Below are 23142 nucleotides of genomic sequence, written 5' to 3'. Positions count from 1 at the left end.
CAGAATGAGGAGTTATACAACATGCTGTAACAATCCCCCCTAGGTCCCTCAAAAACCCACAAATTGCATGCTGCATGAAATTTGATCCGTCGGCATTGAGTACCAGTACACGAATTAGAGTACCGGTACTCGGCAATTCTGGTACCAAGGGTTTAGTTCCGCAAAACCTGAACGTTGAAAATTCTGGCTTTCAACTGCGTTCCGGTACCCGCCTGATGTAGTACCGGTACTCTGCTTAATATCGGCACTCACTACTTGATTCCGCAAAACCCGAGAGCTGCCCATTTCGGCACTCTACTGAGTCCCAGTACCTTAAGCCAGTACCGATACTCAATACTAAAATCTGTAGTTGTAGATTTTGATGTCAAGAACCCGTTCTCGCGCCTAATTAGCTCCGAAAACAGGTTAATGTATCATAGACAACCCTCAAAACTTCCAAAATAGCTCAAAGCACTATTCATACACTGGAACCTTACAATTTGCTAAAGTTCAGTATGCTATATAGGATTTGATACGCACTGCCTGCGGACAATTTAGATTAAAAAAAGTGATAGATACTTAATTTGTAGGCCATTGGATTAGATCCAATAATTAAGAATTAATAAATTTTATGATAATTTGAAAATAAAATAAAAATTATACGACTGTAATTTATATCCATAAAAGTTGAATGAATGATATTGTTAGTATGTGATTAGAATTATATTAATAGCATATAGCATTTTGGAAAAGAAAAAGATTTAAAATTCACACTTTTGTAATTAGTGTAGATAAATTTAGTACACCCAGGCAAGCCCAAACCCAAATCAACTTAAATTTTTTTTAAGTACTTTATTTTGTCCTAATAAATTTATTTCAGATCTTAATAATTTCAAGTCCAAATTACAATTTAAGCAAGTTCAAGCCCAAATCAATTAGATATAACCACATCTTTTCTTCTTTTTTTTTTTTTGTTGGTTCTTTAATTTAGCCATGTGAGTTTGTTACAATCGTAAATATAAATCCAAATAAGCAATACACCGAAATTAAGCAGACTTGCCCATATTTAATATAAGCAATCCAAATCTCAAGTAATAAAATTTTTTTTTCTGTTTATGCTTAAGTTTAGCCCCAATCTCAATATGAGAGAGAAAAAATTTATTAAAAAAATTTAAAAAGTAAAACAATATAAAAGCACATTAAAGAAAAAGAAAAATTTTTAAGTGGGATTAAAATACCTCTCAAACTGTGGTGAAAGTGGCCAAAACGACAAAATGCCGACGCCGGTGATGACGATAAGGAGAATGATGATGATGCGCCGGTGCCGGCGTCGGAGACAAATGAGAAAGAATATTACTAAAAAAATATTTGAGAATATTTGAGAAAAATATAGGTAAAAATGAAAAAAATGATATTACTAAAAACATATATAATTTATATTTGAGAAATGTATAGATGAAAATGAGAAAATGGTAAAAAAAAAATGCTAAAACAGTATAAAAGTACATTAAAAAAAAATGTTTAGGTTAGATCAAAATCTCTTTCCAAATATAGTGAAAGTGGCGAAGACGACAATGTCCCGGCGTCGGCGTTGACGATGACGATGACGATAACGATGAGGAGGAGGATGACGATGTGTCGGTACTAGTGACAGGGACAAATAAGAAAGGATGTTAGTGTAAAAAAAAAATGAAAATATTTGAGAAAAATACGGGTGAAAATAAAAAAGGATATTACTAAAAAATATACGTATAGAAGAATATTTTAATTGTTAATTCAAATTTTATATCAAAAATTTATAAATTTAAATTTGTTAAAATTTAATTATGATCTACTGTAATTAAAATTTTTTATTTGTTAATTCAAATTTGATATCCAAAATTAAATGCAATTCATGATTTAAAATCAAATTTTAATTTTAATATAAAATCTATGAACAGAAATGCTAATTTTTAATAGATTGATTGTAACCCTTGTTTTTATTTGAAATAGTTTTTAAAAAATTAATCATAACCATTCGTAGAATTTGATATATTGAGAGATAAGAATGTTATTTTATAATAGATTGATCATAACTATTCATTTTTATTTAAGATATTTTTTAACAAATTAATCATAACCGTCGGTATGAAATATCTTTTTATTTTTTTTATATTCCGTTTGTTATTATAAAATTTTTTATATGCTTAGATAACTATGAGAATCATTATTAGATAAGTTATTAGATAAAATGAAATGTGGATATTATATAGATGGCAGTTATTAGGAGATAATGTACGCGTATAAAATGTGGGATTTGATATGCACTGTCTAAAATATCGCTTGTATTGCCTGTTAGCATATCAGGGACCATCAACTCTTTTTCCCTACTCCCTTCGTCTTCCTTTCTCTTCATCTCATAATTTACCACCTTTGTCCCCTTTGATTCCTTATCTAATCAGAACTCTCCTCCATACATTGCTTTTCCACTCTTGTTATGGAAGAGGATTTATTGGCAAAATTTCGTGGGCTTTTGTCTACACCAACTACGGCGAAGGTAACTCTCCGGTTGAAGGACGCTACACCGAACCCTTTTTTCCGACACTGCTTTGTGGCGAAACTTCTTGCAGATGTTCACCCGCCATTGAACGGGCTCCTTAGTGTCCTTCGTCGGGTTTGGCCCTTCGTCAAGTCTTTTGATATTCGAGAGGCTAAGACCGGCATATTCTTCATCAGTTTTGGATCGGAGGTAGACCTTATGGCTATTTGGAATACTTCCCCATGGTGCTATAATGGATCTATCCTAATGTTGGAGCGATTCCGAATGTTTACTCAGTTAGAGAAATACAAGTTGCATTACACACCAATGTGGGTGCAGCTTCATTGATTGCCTCCGGATTTGCTTCTACCTAATATCGCTCTCAAATTGGCAAAGGAGCTTGGTGAGGTGCTACCTGTAATTCCGAACTCTCGCTTAGTCCGGCCTAATTATATTCGGGTTCGTGTACTCATTGATCTTCGTCAACTATTGAAAGATAAGTTGGTCGCTCACATCATTGACATCGAGCCCTTTAATCTAAAGATTGCATATGAACGTTTGCCTCGGTTTTGCATTTTTTGCGGATTAATTGGTCATGATATGGAACATAGCAGAGTCCGTGAATCAATGATAGACCTCATTCCTCCTGACACATCTGTGTCGGATCAAGCAGGAATTATTGATTTCCTTCGTCCTCGTTATCCAACATCCATCTCGGCTGCGGCAATGGCAGGGCCGTTGCCTGTTACGGTCAGTGCATCAGATGGCGACATCAAGCACAATGTTAGTATTTCTATGAAGATTACCTTCCTGAAGGACAAGATTTTTGAAATCTGTTTCCAAGAATGCGGATTCGATTTTGGAAGGTGCCTTAGAGACAAGATACTTTCCTGATAAGGATGGTGTGGGTGACCAAGAATCAGGTGGGAGAATCAGTTGCTCCAATCATGCAGCAAGATTCCGATAGACACTACCAACAAAGCAAGCATAACTGTCTTAAATATCTCCTGTACCGCTACAAATGTGAGCCAATCAATAATCACACCAATTTTTCCTACATTAAACCAGGTGGACAACACAATGCACCTTGAACCTAATGCACCGACTACGTCAGAGCCCAATCAGGTGGCCTTGCCGAACCAGGATATAATCCAGATTACCGAACATAGTGGCTCTATTTTTAACGTCCCGATTCATGTTATGAGCAATTCTGACTCACGGGTGCTCGGCCCAATTCCTGGTTTGCCTGGACGTTTGGAAAAGGTCAATCGACTTGCGGCTAATAAGACTAGTTTTAAAAGACGCGACCACACCAGCTTGGTGATAACTGAACCTGTTTGCGTGGAGGCCTTGCAACAACTTGTTTTTCCTAATAACGAAATGGTGACGGCATTGGATAACGCGCCGTCACTCGATCAATGAGGATCATCGAGTGGAATTGTATGGGGCTCGGAGGCGCCCCTACAGTTCTCCATGACGACGGCCACTTCGCCTTCGATTTTCTTCTTATTTGAAATGAAGTGATCCCGTCGGCGAGCTAATGATGTTCCCTTTCCACCGAAGCTACGAAATAAATTTTTGTCCCTACGAATGGTCGTTCTGGGGGCTTAGCACTCCTTTGGTCTGATGAGATTCATATTAAAATTTTTGCTTCATCTGCCGCTTTCATTCTCGCCACTGTTGATGTTGCTGACTCCCCTCCTTGGCTTTTTGTCGGAGTCTATATCAACCCATCTCTGCTACAAGTTGCTATTGTGTGGAATTTACGTACTCCTTGATCTTATTAAGCAAGCAAGCCTCCCGACTATGCTCATTGGAGATTTTATCTGTATACTTGACCCGCAAGATAAATTAGGAGGTACCTCACTTCATCTCTGTCCAACACTCTGCTGCGCCGTTTCATCCAAGCATGAGGGTTTTTTGAGGTTAAGTTTGTCGGGCCGGGTTATACCTGGACTAATAAACAAAAACCTCCATTCACGATCCTTGAGCGACTTGATAGAGTGCTCGTAGACTCTCAATGGTCAAATATTTTTCCTGCAGCCTGTTTAGTACTTCTGCCTACAGTTGCCAGTGACCATAGTCCTCTACTCCTCTCATTGCATGTATCGAATGCCCTCCGGAAAAAGCAATTTCGATTCGAAAATTGGTGGTTGCTTCAAGAGGACTTCAAGCAAGTAGTTCGGCAGAGTTGGACTTCTGACTCGGGAGCTTCCATGCCGCGACGACTCCGTCGACTCTCTTTTGAACTGAGTCGTTGGGCAGGAGCGCACCGTCTCAATTTGCGAGCCCAATTGGATAGTACGTTTCAACAACTTACTAAGCTGCAAAGGTTTCCTCTTAGCGATCTGGCTAGGAAGAATGAGGGTTCGCTTACAGCGATGTACGAGGATTTTTTGTACAAGCAAGGACTATTTTGGGCACAAAGAGCTAAAGACAATTGGATCAGGTTCGGAAATCGAAACACTACGTATTTTCATGCAAAGGCTTCGCAGAGAAAGAAGAGGAATACCATTACCATGCTAAAGAACAATTCGGGATTCGTGCTCACTGATCAATCTGAAATTCGGGAGCATATTACCCAGCACTTTAATCATTGCTATTGTTTACCACATTTTTGTGATACCTCTGCTTCAAAATGGAGTACTTTTGACCGCTTTCTCCCTACTATCTCCTCTACTAATGCAGCACAGTTAATAGCGCCTCCCCAACTCTCCGAGTTGCGGGCTGCGCTATTTAGTATGAAGCCTGATAAATCACCGGGCCCAGATGGGTTTTCTCCTCGTTTTTTCCAAACCTATTGGGATCTGGTACACACTAACCTATTTTCATTAGTGCAGGCTTTCTTCAGTGAAAAGGATGTCCCCACAAGCATTAATAAGACATCCATTGTTCTTATTCCAAAGAAAGATCACCCCGAGCATATTACTGATTTCAGGCCAATTAGTTTATGCAACGTCACATACAAGTGTCTAGCAAAGATCCTTGTTAACAGACTAAAGGCGATTCTTCCTGATCTCATAGCTCCGGAGCAATCTGCTTTCGTCCTAGGTAGAAGCATTACTGACAATTATTTACTCACCCAGGAAGTCTTACATACTTTTAAACTGATGCATCATAAATCGGGGGCCGTGGCTATTAAAATTGACCTAGCTAAGGCTTACGATCGACTAAGTTGGGACTTTCTTCTCATTATGCTCCATAAATACGGATTTCGTGAAAGGTTTTGTAAGTGGGTTAATTGGTGCATCTCCACTGTTGATTATTCAGTTTTAATTAATGGTGAGGATTCTAGCTGGTTCAAACCGACTAGAGGCCTACGGCAAGCATGTCCACTTTCCCCTTACTTATTCATATTAGCCATCAATGCATTATCTGCAATGTTCAAGGCAGCCGCTATGGAAAATTCGTTAGAAGGGATTCGCCTTGGAACTGGGGGACCAATTCTAACTCATGTTTTGTACGCCAACGATCTATTTGTTTTCTCAAAAGCAACCAATAATGATAGTTGTGCCCTTAAGATGCTTCTTCTTAATTTTTGTGAATTATTTGGGGAAGAAATTAACTATTCCAAATCACCAATTATTTTCAATCGACACATGAGCGAGGTACAACGAGATGCTATTCGACTGGAGCTAAATATAAATGATGCACCCTTGCAAGGCAAGCATCTAGGGAACCCCTTTTTTCTTGAAAGAAGCCTTACTAATACATTCGAGCTTGTTATTATTCGCTTGCAAAAGAGATTAACAGGTTGGAAAGCTAAAAGTCTCTCCCATGCTGGAAGACTAACTCTCATCCAATCTGTTTTACTTGCTATACCACGCTTTTATCTCAGTTTTATTATTCTTCCGGCCAAGTACATTCACAAGATTGAAAGTGTTATTAGAGACTTTTGTTGGGGGTTTGATGACTCTAATAAGCATTTATACCTGCGGGCGTGGTCAAAACTCACGAGAGATCGAAAAGATGGAGGATTGGAAATTCCTTCCCTGGAAGTACTCAACAGAGCGCTTGTTACTAAATTGGTTTGGAGTTTCCTACACTGTCCTAACTCCCTGTGGGCGAAAGCTATCATACACAAATACCTAGTGCAGGATTTTTGGATAGCAATAGCTAGATCAAATGCCTCTCATATTTGGAAATCTATGCTGAGTATGAGACATGTTCTACACGGGGCATTTGAACAAATGGGGGAGCACACTCGGTGGAAGGCTACATCTACAGGACGTTTCACCCTAAGCTTGGCGATTTCGTATCTGAACCGATAGCAATCTTCAAGTTTGAATCATGGGATCAATGCAAGAACGCAAGGTATCTGTTTTAAAATTTGGAAGCTCAAGGAAGTTATGCCGCAGGTTAAACTATTCATTTGGCGTGCTGTTGTGGATGCTCTTCCAGTGGGCATCAATCTTGCGGAGCGTATACCTCATTTTGAAGACTCATGCCCACTATGCCAGGAGCAGTCTGAGACGAGGGATCATCTGTTCTTTCATTGTCCATTAAGTCAGCAAGTGTGGTTTGCCTCGCAGTGTGGTTTGCGCACTGCACAGTCTTCAATAACTTTCATAGAGTGGTTGGATGCACTCATTAACAATGAACGTTTTTACGAGATTCGGGCATACTACATGCATGTGTTGTGGTCCATTTGGAAGGCACGAAATGATTATATTTTTCAGCACAAGAAATTTTCGTGTTCGAAAGTTTTGAGGAATGCGAGAATATGGACGAAGCTCTATAGCAAAGCTCACCTTCAGCCTCTCCATATTCCTGATCCGGCGACTATCAATTCTTTTTCACTACCAAATACCATCTGTTGGGTGGATGGTGCTTGGATGGAAAATCGCTCGGATGGAATTGGATATTTAGTCATAGAAGGGCATGTGGTCATTTATTGTTGCGCAGCACCTTCCATCGATTCAGAAACTGCTCTTGCTGTAGAGATACAAGCATGTACTGAGGCGGTTAAGTGGCTTCTAAATAATCGGCCAAATATCAAGTGCTCAATTTACACATATTCGACTACTATCATTCGTTCCTGTTTGTTTAAGGACCAGCATATCCCGTTTTCACTACAAGAATTATAGCGTATTGCTTCGCTTCGACGCCTTTTGGAGTCCAATAATAATATTCTTATACGGTGTTCTTCTAGATATAGTTCATTTTCACAACATGTTGATAAACTAGCTAAATGGGGCCTTGGTCCCTAGGTAGCTTCTAGTTGGTCTTCTTTTGCAGAGTTTGAGAAGTCTGTAACTGTTTATCCTATGAAATAAATGCCTTATGGTGTTTTTTTCAAAAAAAAAAAAAATACACTGTCTAAGAGCAATTTAGATAAAAAAAAGTGACAGATACTTAAATCGTCTGCCATTGAATTAGATCCACTGGCTAAAAATTAATATATTCTATGATAATTTAAAATTAAAATTATACGGCTGTAATTTATACCTATTAAAATTGAATGAATGATATTGTTAGTATATGATATGATTGGAATTATATTAATATGGAGTGGCATTTTGGAAAAGAAAAATTTTTTAAAACTCGCTCTTTTATAAGTAGTATAGATATTACTAGCTGCAAAAATTTACAATAAAAATTATGTTTTATAAATGAATATGTTATATTTTATTAGATAATTTTTTCAATATATACATTGAATATTTTTATATATTTTTTGAATTCTGTTATTTTAATTGGTAATTCAAATTTGATATCCAAAATTTATAAATTTAAAATTTTTAAAATTTAATTTTGATCCACTATAATAAAATTTTTTATTTGTTAATTCAAATTTGATGTCCAAAATTAAATGCAATTCATGATTTAAACTCAAATTTTAATTTCAATATAAAATCTATGAATATAAATGCTAATTTTTAATAGATTGATTGTAACCCTTATTTTTATTTGAAATATTTTTTAAAAAATTAATCATAAACATTCGTAGAATTTGATATATTGATAGATAAGAATGCTATTTTCTAATAGATTAATCATAACTATTCGTTTTTATTTAAGATATTTTTTAACAAATTAATCATAACCGTCAGTATGAAATATCTTTTTTATTTCTTTATATTCCGTTTGTTATTATAAAAATTTTTATATGCTTAGATAAGTATGAGAATTATTATTAGATAAGTTATTAAATAAAATGGAATGTGGATATTATATAGATGACGGTTATTAGGAGATAAGGTACGCGTATAAAATGTGGGATTTGATATGCACTGTCTAAGAGCAATTTAGATAAAAAAAGTGACAGATACTTAAATCGTCTGCCATTGAATTAGATCCAATGGTTAAAAATTAATATATTATATGATAATTTAAAAATAAATAAAAATTGTACGGCTGTAATTTATACTTATTAAAATTGAACGAATGATATTATTAGTATATGATTGAAATTATATTATATGGAGTGACATTTTGGAAAAGAAAAAATTTTTAAAAACTTCTTTTTATAAGTAGTATAGATAGATATTACTAGCTGCAAAAATTTACAATAAAATTATGTTTTATAATGAATATTGTTATATTTTATTAGATAATTTTTTCATAATATATATTGAATATTTTATATATTTTTGAATTATGATAAATTTAAAATTTAAAGTTATTATTATTAAACTAAAAGCGTCAAAATTTAATTCACATTTACTTTTGAAATTTTATTTAGTTTACTGTAATTAAATATTTTAATTGTTAATTCAAATTTGATATCCAAAATTTATAAATTTAAAATTTTAAATTTAATTTTGATCCACTATAACTAAAATTTTTAATTATTAATACAAATTTGATATCAAAATTAAATTCAATTCATGATTTAAACTCAAATTTTTAATTTTAATGTAAAATCTATCGATAGGAATACTTTTTTTTTTATAGATTGATCTAACCGTAATTTTTATTTGAAATATATTTTAACAAATTAATCATAACCATTCGCAAGATTTGATATATTGATAGATAGAATGCTATTTTTAATAGATTGATCATAACCGTTCATTTTTATTTGAGATATTTTTAACAAATTAAACATAACCATTCATAGGGAATATTATTTTATTCCTGTTTGGATTTAGTCGGAATTTCTATACGCTTTTATATTATATTATTATAGATTATAGATATAGATAGATAGATATATATTTATATATATATTTTAAAGATAGTATTTTATTTTTAATATATTATTTATAAATATCTAGTATTAAATATATACATATTATATATTTAATATATAATATTTTATTATATATATACATATATTAAATATATAAACATATTTTGTAGTGTTCCAGAGGTTTGGATAGGATTGGCTACAGTATTAGTGACTGGTCGACACATCTGGAGAGTGTCGGGCTGAATCGGAGTCGTTTTTGCACGAAATGGATGCAGAAATGGACTTGGCGCACTCAAAAGAGCAAAACTGAAGTTTTGTCAGTTTCGGGCGCCCAGAACAGGGTTTGGGCCGCCCAGAACTCGAGTGCTGAACTGGAAGCCAATTCGGATCTTAGTTTCGAGCGCCCAGAAGAGGGTCCAAAAGTTTATTTCGTGAATATTGTTTGCGCTGGCACGTGGCTGGTGGTAGGTGAGGTCTGCCGGACCAGGATATGGGCGCAGCACAATGCTGGTGGAGGAACCGAAGAGGAGCAATTGTGTAGCGTGGAGGTTTCGGAAGCCCAGAAAGGGGTTCTGGGCGCCTAAAAGTGGCTGTTTCTGCTGGGACAGCAGGCTAGTGTCATTTGTTCTTGGGGCTTATCTGACTCTTCCACCTCCTTATAAATAGGTAGTGTTCGACCCCAGTGAGCTCTTTTCACCTCTCTTCACAGTGAACCCATATTTTGCATTCCAACCCCTCTAAACTCCTTAAATTACTCCAAATTTCACAATTTGAAGCTTGAGAGGTGCAGTTTTAGCAGATTCCAGCAGCGACCTTTGGCGTTTTGGCTCGTGTGCGACGTAGGAAAGTCGGATTGCTGTGAAACTTGGTTTTGGTGGTTAGTTGACTTCCTGAAAATTTCGTGGAACTCTGTTTGACAAAAATTGATTGAGGTTTGTATAGTCAATTTCGTATTTTACTGAGCTGCTGGTGTTTTGGTCCTGAAAGTGAGTTTTCTTTGATTGTTTTTGGACCAATTCTTAGAGAGAACTGGATTTTCGACCAGAGGAAGTTGCTCCACCTTTCCCCTACTGGTTTTGAGAGTGTTCTTCACCTGAATTGTGGATTTGGGGATTGATAGGTGAGTTTTGACATTGGAATTGAAGGTTTAAGCTTAAGTGCTGAAATTTGGGAGTTATAATGCAAGTTTTTGTGTTTTCGATGTTTAGATCATTGGAGTGGTTTGGTTGCTGGTTCTGGGGGATTTCGATTGGTCTCGGCAGAGTTTCCAGCGACTTCGTGACCTCGGGTTGCCGTGGATTAGCGCTAGAGGTGGGTTAATGATGCTTGCCGGAATTTGCGGATTAACCTCCTAAGTTTATAGGTTGTGAGCATGTATTTTAGCTTTGTTCTTCATATTAGTAGCTCAATTCGATGATTTGTATCATTCTAAAATCTGAATTGGAGCCTAGAATATTAGCTAAATTATACGTGTTGAACTTGGATTTGACTTAGGAGAAAACTGGCGTTTCTACACTGTTATATGTTAAAACTATAAGATTTAGCTCTAGGAGCCGTAGTTTGTTTGTATCAACGCAGTTTGTGGACGGTGGATATCCAGGATAGTGTAGAATGTATTTACGCTCGTGCTGAGATGCCAAGCTTATTTTTACAGCAGTGTTTAGACTGTTCCGGACTGTCAGATGCCGTTGAGGTTGACGGTAGACCCGGATTGCTGTTTTTGCATCAGATTGTGCCGAGAGCACGTGAGTTTGGTTGTTGGGCAAGTTAGACCCTGTTTACTTGACTATAGCCTGTGAGAGCCTGATTGAGCTCGACAGAGATACGCTTGTATACTCGGTTAGGTAACGCCCACGAGTGCCACTCTGAAGTCGGGCTTTGTGTGTTTGCGTTGGTGTCGTTGTGTCCTGGTTGGACTTGCTCTCCACGGACGGCTGAGCGTGGAGGTAGCTGTATAGTTTCGACAGGCGGGACGCGTGTATTCATAGTCACTGGGATGGGTGTATTCACAGTCCCTAGTGAGATTAGGTCAGAAATCGTATTATTCTACAGATAGTAGTGTCGAATTATGATAGTAGAGTGGCATGTAGCTGTAGATTATTTCAGTTCCTTTACTATCATTGAGCATACCCTCTGTAGATTTAGTGGTTGAGCCGTTGAGGTCGGTAGTTGTACCCATTGAGGGCTACTTCTTTTTGCAGTAGTTCTCACGCCTACTTGTAAATCTTTTGTAGAGCCTTCGGTTGCGCCTGCTGCTATTGCTGATACTGATCGTGGTAAGGGCGTTGTGAGTTAGCGCCATTCCAGACGAGTCATAGAGCTAGAGGAGTACCGGCTACAAGTAGTTGTAGTTTTTGGTTCTTTACATACTGATGTTGTACCTCGCTAGAGCGAGTATTTTTGTACCCTAGATACTATGTATGTATTGAATCACTGTTATTATATATGTTTTATTCTTTTCTAGCAGCTCTATACTACTGGTTGTAGTGTTGTATGATTATAGGTATATGTACAGCTTCGCTTCGTATACAGAAAAAATTTCTATGTATACGTCGGGTCTGTTAGCGTGCCTAGGGAAACGAGGAATCCGGGACATGACATATTTATAAATATATTTATTATATAATTTTATTTATAAGTATTGTTTATAAATATTTAGTAATTTATTTTATAATATTAAATATATATTATTATATAGAACTAGGCTAGAATATTAGTGCTATTAAGTTACGATCGTTTATCTTATTTAAAAATAAATTTATCTAAAAATATTATAAATATATTTATTATATAATATTTTATTTATAAATATTATTTATAAATATCTAGTAATTTATTTTATAGTATTAAATATATATTATTATATCATATAGAACTAGCCTAGAATATTAGTGCTATTAAATTACGATCATTTATCTTATTTACAAATAAATTTATCTAAAAATATAAATTAATTATGATTCGAATTTGAAATTTTAAGTATGGATCATCAAATTTTTTACCAAATCCTTTGCGACTCGCCTGAGAGTCGGCAGCAATAGAAAGAGCACGAGTTAGTTTGCTTATAGCCACGCGCTAGTTGGAGCGTACGCGGTCGCGTACCAACAATTGCAACCCGTTTGTTTGCTCGGCGACGTCTCTCCACTACAATAGTCCGAAATTTAAACCACCAATAGGACCGAACCGAAACCAGCTCGAGTCATAATAAAAGAGCGAGACCCGGAGATATTAATAAAGTTTCTCCGAACGTCTTTCTCTCTACCCTAACCTTATCAGGGTTTCTTCTTCCCTTCTCGACTCGTCGATCTGAGGCTTCCTCGTCTCTCTCTTCTTCAATCCAGGTTCTTCTCTACACTTCATTACTTTTTTTAGGGCAAAAATCGGTTAGTTTGTCAGATCGAACCGTGTTTTTTAAGATTTGATTTTCGTTTCCGACTTTTTCCTGAAGTTTAGGGCTTGGATTTCCGTTTCGGTTGACAAATTTCTGATTTTTTTTCTTTTTTTTTCTTGTTTTGTCATTATCTTGGATTTAGGGTTTTCGTCAATCTGTTTATTTGGAGTGCTTAGATCTGCGTTGAATTATCGTAGCAGATCGAAGGTTTCGATCTAGGGTTTGATCGTTCTTGAAAAAAATTATGCGATCTTCATGGGCTGATTCAGTTGCGAACGCCGAGAACTCGGCGGCCGCATCTGGCGCTTCTGCGAACAATTCCGCCACCGCCGCTCTGTCCTCTCGCCCTTCTCGCAGCACTTACGTTCCTCCGCATCTCCGCAACCGGCCGGTGACTCCTGAACCCCCCGCTTCGTCCCCTGCTGATGCCCCCTCTGCCCCTCAGAGGCCCTCTGGGTTCGCACCCCCTGGCGGCGCTCCCCGCTGGGGGGGCGGCGGCGGCGGAGGCAGCGGCAGCGGCGGCCCCGTTCGTGACCTGGGCCGACCTGGCTTCGCTGGCAGTAGCAGCCGCGGAGGCAGCAGTAGCGGTGGTGGAGGCGGATGGAACTCCAGGACTGGTGGATGGGACCGAAGGGAGCGGGAGGCCAACCCGTTTGCGAACGACGATTCTGCGGATGCAAATTTTGAGGGACAGGAGAACACTGGGATTAATTTTGATGCTTATGAGGATATTCCTGTGGAGACCAGCGGCAACGATGTACCCCCACCGGTGAACACTTTCGCGGAGATTGATTTGGGCCATGCATTGAATGAGAATATTCAGAGATGCAAGTACGTGAAACCGACGCCGGTGCAGCGCCATGCAATTCCCATCTCGCTCGCCGGGCGGGACCTGATGGCCTGTGCTCAGACGGGGTCGGGAAAGACGGCGGCTTTCTGCTTCCCTATTATCAGCGGAATCATGAGGGGGCAGGCCCCGCAAAGGCAGAGGGGGTCGAGGACGGCGTATCCTCTCGCACTGATTTTGTCTCCTACTAGGGAGCTCTCAGCCCAAGTATGTTTAAAATTTTATTTATTTATTTGTTTACTTTTTCGCGCTACTTGTAATTATGGTTAAATATGGGTTCTCACTGTTGCATTTTTTGTTTCTTTACTTATATTGATTCGCTAGATACATGACGAAGCAAGAAAGTTTGCCTATCAGACTGGTGTTAGAGTGGTCGTTGCATATGGAGGAGCACCAATCAATCAACAGGTTCTTATTCTATTTTATTTTGATTTTGTATTTAGCTTATTACTATTACTGTAACTGATCTTGTTTGTTTTGGTCCATTTCTATATTAATGGCTGTTTTTCTATTGGAATACGAGTATACAACTTATGCTCGATTGTTGAATTAGTTCCTCTTATAGTTAAACCCTTCTATGGAGATTAAATATTTGCAATGCTTTAATATCGGCTATTTTAGTAATTTCTGCTGTTGTTTCCAGGTCATATGGCCAGGATACACTGTTTCACTATTATTATCATAAATGTGTCTGTATGCCAAAGTGAACTTGTAGTGTTGGTGTTATGTACATCGTTTTTCAAAATTACCATCTAATCATCTCTGCCATTACAATCATTGGCATCAACTTTTCAGGCTTTTTCGGGTTGTTTTGGTACAGCAATAATATAGTCCTGTTTTCCTTGTCATTTCTTTGATGTTCCAACTTTAACAGCATGTCAAACTAAATGTCTTTTCAGCTGATATGCATCTCTCCTTAGTTACTAACCTTTCTACCTAGATCTGTTTATATAGATAATAGATTCTTTACCACCTAGATTTTATAGTTTATATTCAAACTTAGTTTTATGCCTTGCCGTTACTTCTTAATTATTGTGACACCTGTCAGTCCTATAATGCAATCATTTCTACTTTTATATTTGTTACTCAAGCAATGTTTTCCAAATTTGCCTTTTTCTGATGCAATTGAATCAGTAGCACGTGAGTGGAGTTAATCTTGTTTCTGGGAGGATTGGAACTGAACAAATGGCGAATGTGGTTTAGATGGGATTAATGCTTCCTTTTGGGTTATTAAGCATTAGACATTCTTTTGGTGGGAATCAACATCTTAAAATGGATGAATTTTAATTTCAAGAACAGCAAAGTAGATGGATAGGAAAAGAGAAAATGGAAAAAGAAGAATGGAGGAATAAATCTCAAGACAAATAAACAAAGCTTTGATCACTTCTTCAATCAAGATACTGTATTTTGGATTACTCAACATCCCAGGAAGGAAGATCTAAGTCCTCAAATTGTACCTATACATGCTGTTGCTTACTTTTAGGGTTAATTGTACTGGAAATCCCCAATTTTTCTCAATTTCTTACTTTGGTCCCGAACCTTTCAATTTTTGAAGCTAGTTTCCTAATATATTATTCGTTTCAATTAATTGCTTGCCATAAAAAATGCTGTTTAATTCGACAGAAATTGCCATGTGGCAAGGTTGGTGTTGACGTGGCAAACATTGTTCGGTGCTGACATGTTAGTTTCTGGTGGAGTTGACAGAGTTTTAATGGTAGAGACAGAATTAAAGTAAATAATAATAAGGGCGAGGGACCGAAGTGAAAAGTCGAGAAAATGTTGGGGCCTAATGGTGCAATTAGCCATTCTTGCTTTATTCATCTAATACTCCTATTTAGATGGTATTGATAACTAGCCAGAATTTTTATTATCAAAAACTTATGGACAAGATTTATGCAAAATTTATAGAAAGGATAAAGAAGACGTCTGAAATTCTAACTAGCCTCAATCTAGATTTAATACAACCTGATTCAAACAATTTAGACCATGATTAGTCCGGTTTTAAACTCCAAAATGCTTAATCTAGCTTTTCTTTATTTGGGCCTATACTGACATTGAGCTACATTACTGTCCTTCTATATTAATATTTTGTGCTTGTAAATGATTGCACGCCTTATTAATAGTCTGTTCATCACCCAGTTAGGGTCCATTGGCACATCAACAAAGGGTTTAATTGATTTTGCAGCTCAAGATTTAGATTTAGTTATAAAATTTGATTGGACTCAAATTCATTATTATTATTATTATTATTATTATTTCATTTGCTCTTAGTCAATCTTAGATTCGAAGGGTATTTTCAGACTCATAATTACTGCAAATCCAACTCAAATTGGTGTATTTTTTCCTCTTGTTCTTATAAAGTTGAGTACTTTCCATACATGCATTGGTGAAGTTGATAGGGTCAAGGGGTATATAGGTTGTCTGAACTCTTCATTTCTTTGTCTTAAAACTTTTAAATAACCAATCCTATCATTTCCACAGTTCTAAAATGCCATTTGTCCAAATTCCGCTTCTTTAAAACATTGATTGTTTCCTTGAGATCTGAAGGAGAAATTGTAAATGTGAAGAAGCAAGTTGAGAGGATAGTTAATGAAGATCTATAGAAAGTTGATACGGCTAGATGCTTAAACCGAAGCATGAGCAGTTTTATGTATTTGAGAGTTAAATGGATTTATACGATGTGTCTTTAGTGTAGGTGCTACTTCGTTATACTCGTTTTGATTATATTGTTACTTCAGTTCATTACTTAGCATGATTGTAGCTTAATCTAAATGAAATGTTGATATTGTGAAAATTTCTTATTGTAGAAATAAATAGTCAAGCCACTTAACTGGCGTAATTCATGATTTTTAAATCCTGGTTGAGATCAAGTTCGAACAATTAGTTGATGTCTTAGCTCGGCTGTTTTATATGAGTCAACTCAGTGTCTAATTAGATAGGTTTTGGTCTAAATTTTCTTACCTTTGTGCTAGGCTTCCATAATCTGTGTTTGGTCTACTGTTGGAAGGTTTATATGTTTGAAAGGTTTTCGGATGGTTTTTGTCTGTATTTTTAGTTTTAGAGTCCTCTCTTTGGGCTTCTATAAGACTAATCGGGAGCCTTTAGGATGGTTTGGATCCTATAGGAACTTCTTTCCTTAATAAGAGTCTTATTATGTCTTGAAGGATTAAAAACTCATTGTAGGTCTAGTTTAGTGCCTTCATATGTAGGGTAAAGTAAGGATCAGGGATGAGTGGTATGATATGATGAAATCTTTGTTAATGAAAATCGTTTCTCTTTAATGTTTTTTCTCTCTTTTTCCCTCTCTCTTCCTCTTGCCTTGAGTTGGGCCTTCTTCTCTCCCCTTTGCTGTCCCTGGATTGGACACACTCTTTTCCTCTATTTTCTGACCTGAATTGGGTTCTGTTATTTTCACCCTTCTCTCTTCTGCCTTTATTCTCCTGCTGTGTGCTGCTGCAGTTTTTATTAATCTTATCCCTTGTTGGTGACTAATTGAAGGCGATTTCGGATTTGAATTGATCGAGACAATATTTCCCCATTGTGGCTTGAAGAATATTAATTTTCTGCGTATCTCTAGGTTCTTCATTTATGCTAATTTTAGTGTTCCAAATAGTGGCCACTACGGCCGCTATAGCAGTTTTAATGGGTAAAGCTATGCCATGCTATTAAAAATAGAATATAGCGGATCGGGATCATAGCGGCCATTATAGCGGGACAAAAAGTGGGTTCATTTCCGACCTCAAATTTCTAAAGATTTGATAGATAGGTTAAGTCCTAAAATCGTTAAAATCCTAAGAATTTGCCCTAATAGGAAAAATAAAGTATTTGGTGGGCACCGGGGGAACTATTCAATCATATTTCTTACAAGAAATGAATGAGAAAATCACGATTTTATTCATGTGGCGTGAAAAGCAACATAACGAAAATATAGGTTTATTGGTGCCCATTAATTATCACCACGGCTGAAGGATCACTATGCTAAGTAGAAACAATATTTCAAATATAAATGTAGAGAAATTGGAAGTGTTATACTTCTACACTTGGAACTAATATGTTAGTACTATTATTTTAAATACAAATACAGTTAGGAATAGAAGCATTTGAATAATGTATTATGAATTCCGCTATGTGTTCATAGTGGCCGCTGTGGCGTCGCTATCTGCTATCTGCTTTGATGCCTCCCAAATGCTATGTACTTGCTATCTGTTATTTACAACCTTGCCTAATTTCTCAATTTCTTCTTCAATTTACATTATTTCATTTTGGAATAAATAAATTCAGATTATTGTTGCTTTATTTGAGTTATTCTATTTTTTGGCCTGCATCAATGATCTACTTGGAGCAATAGGCAACTAGGAATTATGGTATTACAGAAGTTAGTAGTGCTAAGATGTGAATGTCTCTATGGATGTGTGGGCTTACTAGAAAAGATAACTTGGGGAAATATAGTAGCTACGCAAGTTAGATTTAGCTACCGTAGAGAGTAAATTGCCAGAAACCAAGTGAGATAATTTGAGCATGTGCAAATAGAGAGTTAGAGACTATTTTTCGTTGGCAACTGGTAAAGATTGATGACTTTTGTCAGGTAGAAAGCTTTGAGGAAGTACTAAAAAAGGGCGTACTACTATGGTTTTGACAAAGAATATTTCTAAATATAAGTTGATCCATAGCTGATCTGAAGTAGTTTGCATTGAAGCCTTATTTGTTTTTTTTTTTTTGTTTATGTTATGTTGTTATAGTCTGTTAGTTGGTGTCTTTTTATGTATGCAACTTTGTGCTGCGGGGAGAATGTTTCCTCTATTTTTTATTACTCGTATTCTAGTAATCTGCTAGATCAAAAGTTGGCCTGGTGAAGTGATAATTCTTTTGTGGTTCATTATACCTCGTTATGTTAAGTTGCTAACTGAAGTTTATTAATTCTCCCAGTTGAGGGAGCTGGAAAGGGGTGTTGAAATTCTTGTGGCAACTCCTGGTCGTTTAATGGATTTACTGGAAAGGGCTAGGGTTTCACTTCAGATGATTAGATATTTAGCTCTCGATGAAGCCGATAGAATGCTTGACATGGGATTTGAGCCACAGATCCGTAAAATTGTTGAACAAATGGATATGCCTCCACGAGGTGCAAGGCAGACTATGCTGTTTAGTGCCACCTTTCCAAAGGAGATACAGGTTAGCATCTTTTCCTATTTAACAACAGTAATTCAGTTTGACCATTTCTTTATCCGTTAAACATCATGTATTATGTTCTACTTCCCAAATTTTTTTTTTTCAGTTGTTTATATTTATATTGCTCATATTGTCCTTGAGGCTCAGGACCTCTGTGTGCCAAATATTTGGATGAAATTCGGTCTTCTGTATTTTATTAAGCTAGGAGGCATACATTTAGTTCGCATTGCTGTCACATCGCTGTTTTCTTGTACGTATGTACGCACATACGCACATATTAACTTGATGATAATCTTTTATAGCTTTTGCATGTAATGTGTTAGCTTTTTAGTTCAAATATAGTATTAGGGTTTTGCAGGTCGTTTATCTGTAAATTCCAGAGTTGCATACTGGAACTCTATAATGTCACTATGATTACTTTCTGCTTTTCAAAACTTTCCATTTTAATTTTTATATCTGTGTTGGTAACTGGCAAATATTTCAACTGTTTTTACAACTACTTTCCACCAGCAGGAGTGTTCTTTTATGAATTTTGGATAGTTTAGTATGAGATAAAATTAGGTGAAAAAGTTAAGCTGCTTGTGTGATTAGTCATAAGATGCTGATGGAAGATGACCTGAAGCGGGGAATCTGGAGGCAATTTTTTATATGGAATAGTCAAATCTTTAATTATTCTATACAAACTCTCAGCATTTGATTTAGTAGAGAAAAGGAAATATGCACAAATATCTGATCCGTGTATTTTTAATTAGAAATATTACTATGATACTGTATGATTACTTATCTATTACTTGGTTGAAGAATGGAGAGTGAGTGGGGAAGATTTGAAGTTTGATGGAGTGGGTAAATACTCCTGACCGTTGATGTAGCGAACGGTCTGTTGTTCAATATTATGTTGCTAGGATTGTCAGTTAAGATATTTACAATTAAGCTGGTATAATCTATCTTAATGAATACTTTCTTTAACATCATACTCTGGTGTTATATACTATATCCTGAGCTGGTTGCCTATAACCTCTTGACAGGATATTTACTGTATGTTTCATTTGGGCAGTTGTTGTTATTTCTTAGGGTCTGAAGTTTGTGTGGGAGCTTTCTAATGCAATGCTTTGTTGACAAGTAAATTCATTTTTTTTGCAGAGATTGGCTTCTGATTTCCTTGCCAATTACATCTTTCTTGCTGTTGGAAGGGTTGGTTCTAGTACTGATTTGATTGTCCAGAGAGTTGAGTTTGTTCAAGAATCAGACAAAAGAAGCCACCTAATGGACCTTCTTCATGCCCAGAGGGCAAATGGTGCTCATGGGAAGGTAGTTTCTGGTTTAATATGCATGGGCTTAATTGTTTCGAAGATTAGTCCATCTTTGCTTCTTGGTACTTTGTTGTGTTCATGTTATGTTCCCCTATTGGGGTTATGGTTCTATACATTCACTTATGCAAGTTTCTTCGGTCCTTGTAGCAAGCCCTGACTTTAGTCTTCGTGGAGACAAAGAGAGGTGCTGATGCATTGGAGCACTGGTTGTGTATGAATGGGTTCCCTGCAACTACAATCCATGGTGATAGGACACAACAGGTACTTGGTTACTCCTATTGCTGTTGAAATCTGTATTCTGTTGTGTATCTCTTTCCCTCTCCATTCAAGCACAGAGATATATATAGCTGGAATTGTTGAATCTACTGCACAAGATTGAACATCGTAAATATAAAATATAATCTGTGAACCATGCATAAACATAATTTGTAAACCATCTATAATTGAAATCAGCACTATTTATTACAAAACACAGTTATTTGACTTTGATGGTCTTTTCTTAATGCTTAAAACTGAGAAAATAGATGTATATTACTGTCCCTAATTCAACAGGAGTTCCTAAATGACAAAGACTGAGTAGTTTCAGGTAAACGAAGCCTAATTTGCAGCCTCGACAAAAGTGTCAATCAACTCTGTGTAGGGACAGCTTAGTAGCTTCTATGGAATGGCTGGGATAGTTATCTTTGGCAATTATACCATGTAGTTGGACGAAATTTGATTCTTTGGGCTGTTCTTGTTTTGTTTTCTTAAGATGAAATAACTTTGATTGGTGTTAAGTTGCATATTAGGAAACAATTCATTGAGAGGTTGATCTGGACATCAATTAGACTGAACTAAAGCTCTTTAATTTTGTCTCTTAAGCAATTTAGGGACCATTTGATTTGATGTAGTTGTAAATATCTTATTATAAGTATAGATGCATGTAGTTGGAGATTTAGTAATTACATTTGCATCTGGCCTTTTTGGCGGTATGTAGTTGAGAGTAATGCTACTACAAATTTTTTGTTTGGTTGCTTGTTGTTGGAAACTGTATTTGCAGAATTTGTTATTTTATGTGGGATGGTGAGATTATCCGCGGGAGACAGTAGTTTGTCCTTTCTTATTTAAGTGGTGTGTGGGTTGGTAGGAATACTTGTCAGGAAGAAATGCTATCACCAATTTCTGCAATTGTGTTATGAATTATGATAGTATGTGTAATTTGTTCTTCATCATTTATAAAATCTGATATTATTATTTACATTGGTGGTTTAATTCCCTCAGCTAACAGTTAATTGCTTAATTGACGGTCCGTACACAGGCGGTCGTTTTAGATGTTTTTAGTGACTTCTTTCTATCTGATCCTCCTATTATGCTAATTAACTGGAGGTGTTACTGCTTGTGGGCCTATTCTACTAACTAAAAATGTTTATATACCATGCAGGAAAGGGAAATGGCACTTAGATCCTTCAAGAGCGGGCAGACCCCCATCCTGGTGGCAACCGATGTGGCGGCTCGCGGGCTCGACATACCGCACGTGGCCCATGTCGTCAACTTCGACCTCCCCAATGACATTGACGACTATGTCCACCGCATTGGGAGGACTGGTCGTGCTGGCAAGTCGGGCCTGGCCACTGCCTTCTTCAATGAGAGCAACTCCTCCCTTGCACGGCCTCTTTCTGAGCTCATGCAGGAGGCGAACCAGGAGGTTCCTGCATGGCTATCGCGCTTTGCCACCTCCCGCTCATCCTACGGCGGAGGTGGTGGAAGGAACCGCCGAGCAGGCGGCGGTGCTCGCTTCGGTGGCCGTGATTTCCGAAGAGATTCTTCAAACAGGGGTGGGGGAGGAGGTGATTACTATGGCGGAGGAGGGTATGGCGGTGGTGGAGGTTATGGGTCAGGTTCAGGATACGGCGGCGGCGGTGGCGGCGGCTATGGTGGTGGTCAGGGGATAACCAGTGCATGGGACTGATTATCCTGGTAATATGGAGATTTAAAACTTAAAAAGAGTTTAATTCTATTCTTGCTGTTTTGGAGAAAGCATTATGTTTGATGGGGTTGAATGATTGCAAGGTTAAAGTAGTCTTTATGTTTTGTGTCCCCCTTTTTGCACTCTGCTCATTCAGCAATCGCTCTTATTAGTTCTTCCCCACTGTCAGGGATCGTGGTCGAGTGATGGAGTTCCCCAATGGTGGATTACTAGTTACGACTAACTGTTAGGCTTTTGGTGGACTCGTTTATATCTTATTTTTAATTTTTTTTTTGGTTTCGTCTCCTGAGTTGTCTTGGCTGTATTTTGTGGTGGGGGCTGTAGAATATGTAGTGAGGGGAAGGAGGTCTTTTTGGCGGCTGTTTCTTCTCAAAGCATGTTCTTTTCAACCCAATATGGTGGTGGGGAGTAAAAACTGAGATCCGGGTTTTGCTGATGTTTCTGTCTTTTGGGTTCTTGTAAATTCTGCGAGATCCGACTTGAATAAATGTTGAGCATAGAGAGAGAAAAGGGCACACGACCTTAGTTGTAATCGGTGGAACTCTACGTGTTTGTCTCATGATTTAATCTTGTGGTCTGGTGGTAAATCATAGTTGTTACTTGTTTCTGCCACAAGATTGTTCTTTCGTGTTCTGTCGTAGTTAAGAGGTTTCAGAATGTTTGCTTTAGCTGTAGAGAGAAACAGGGTGCGCTATACTATGCTCTGCTCAAAAGAGGCCCCGTTCAGTTCTTTGTTGGCCATAACAAAAATTGTGTGTGATCCCTTTCGCTATTGTTTTGCAGTTAAAAAATGAAATTAAAATAGGGATAACATATTTAAATTCAAAAGT

At 37.1% G+C, this 23142-nt stretch overlaps 1 protein-coding gene across 1 annotated transcript; it reads left to right on the top strand.

The window, feature by feature from the left end:
• On the top strand, positions 12817–22844 carry LOC109715218 (DEAD-box ATP-dependent RNA helicase 52B-like). The gene is made up of 7 exons (XM_020240124.1): positions 12817–12973; positions 13166–14077; positions 14195–14278; positions 18797–19039; positions 20177–20344; positions 20494–20607; positions 21767–22844. The coding sequence occupies exons 2-7, from the start codon at positions 13268–13270 to the stop codon at positions 22292–22294; spliced, it is 1947 nt and encodes a 648-aa protein (XP_020095713.1). The 5' UTR covers positions 12817–12973; positions 13166–13267; the 3' UTR covers positions 22295–22844.

Source organism: Ananas comosus, linkage group 9 (genome assembly GCF_001540865.1).
Source record: "Ananas comosus cultivar F153 linkage group 9, ASM154086v1, whole genome shotgun sequence".
Classification (NCBI taxonomy): Eukaryota; Viridiplantae; Streptophyta; class Magnoliopsida; order Poales; family Bromeliaceae; genus Ananas; species Ananas comosus.
This window is presented reverse-complemented; position numbering and strand designations above follow the sequence as displayed.

Excerpts from the sequence above, each read along its gene's own strand:
- LOC109715218 (XM_020240124.1), top strand. The coding sequence starts at position 13,268 with ATGCGATCTTCATGGGCTGATTCAGTTGCGAACGCCGAGAACTCGGCG. Across the intron at positions 14,078-14,194 it reads CTAGGGAGCTCTCAGCCCAA|ATACATGACGAAGCAAGAAA; the intron begins GTATGTTTAAAA and ends TTGATTCGCTAG. Across the intron at positions 19,040-20,176 it reads CCTTTCCAAAGGAGATACAG|AGATTGGCTTCTGATTTCCT; the intron begins GTTAGCATCTTT and ends TTTTTTTTGCAG.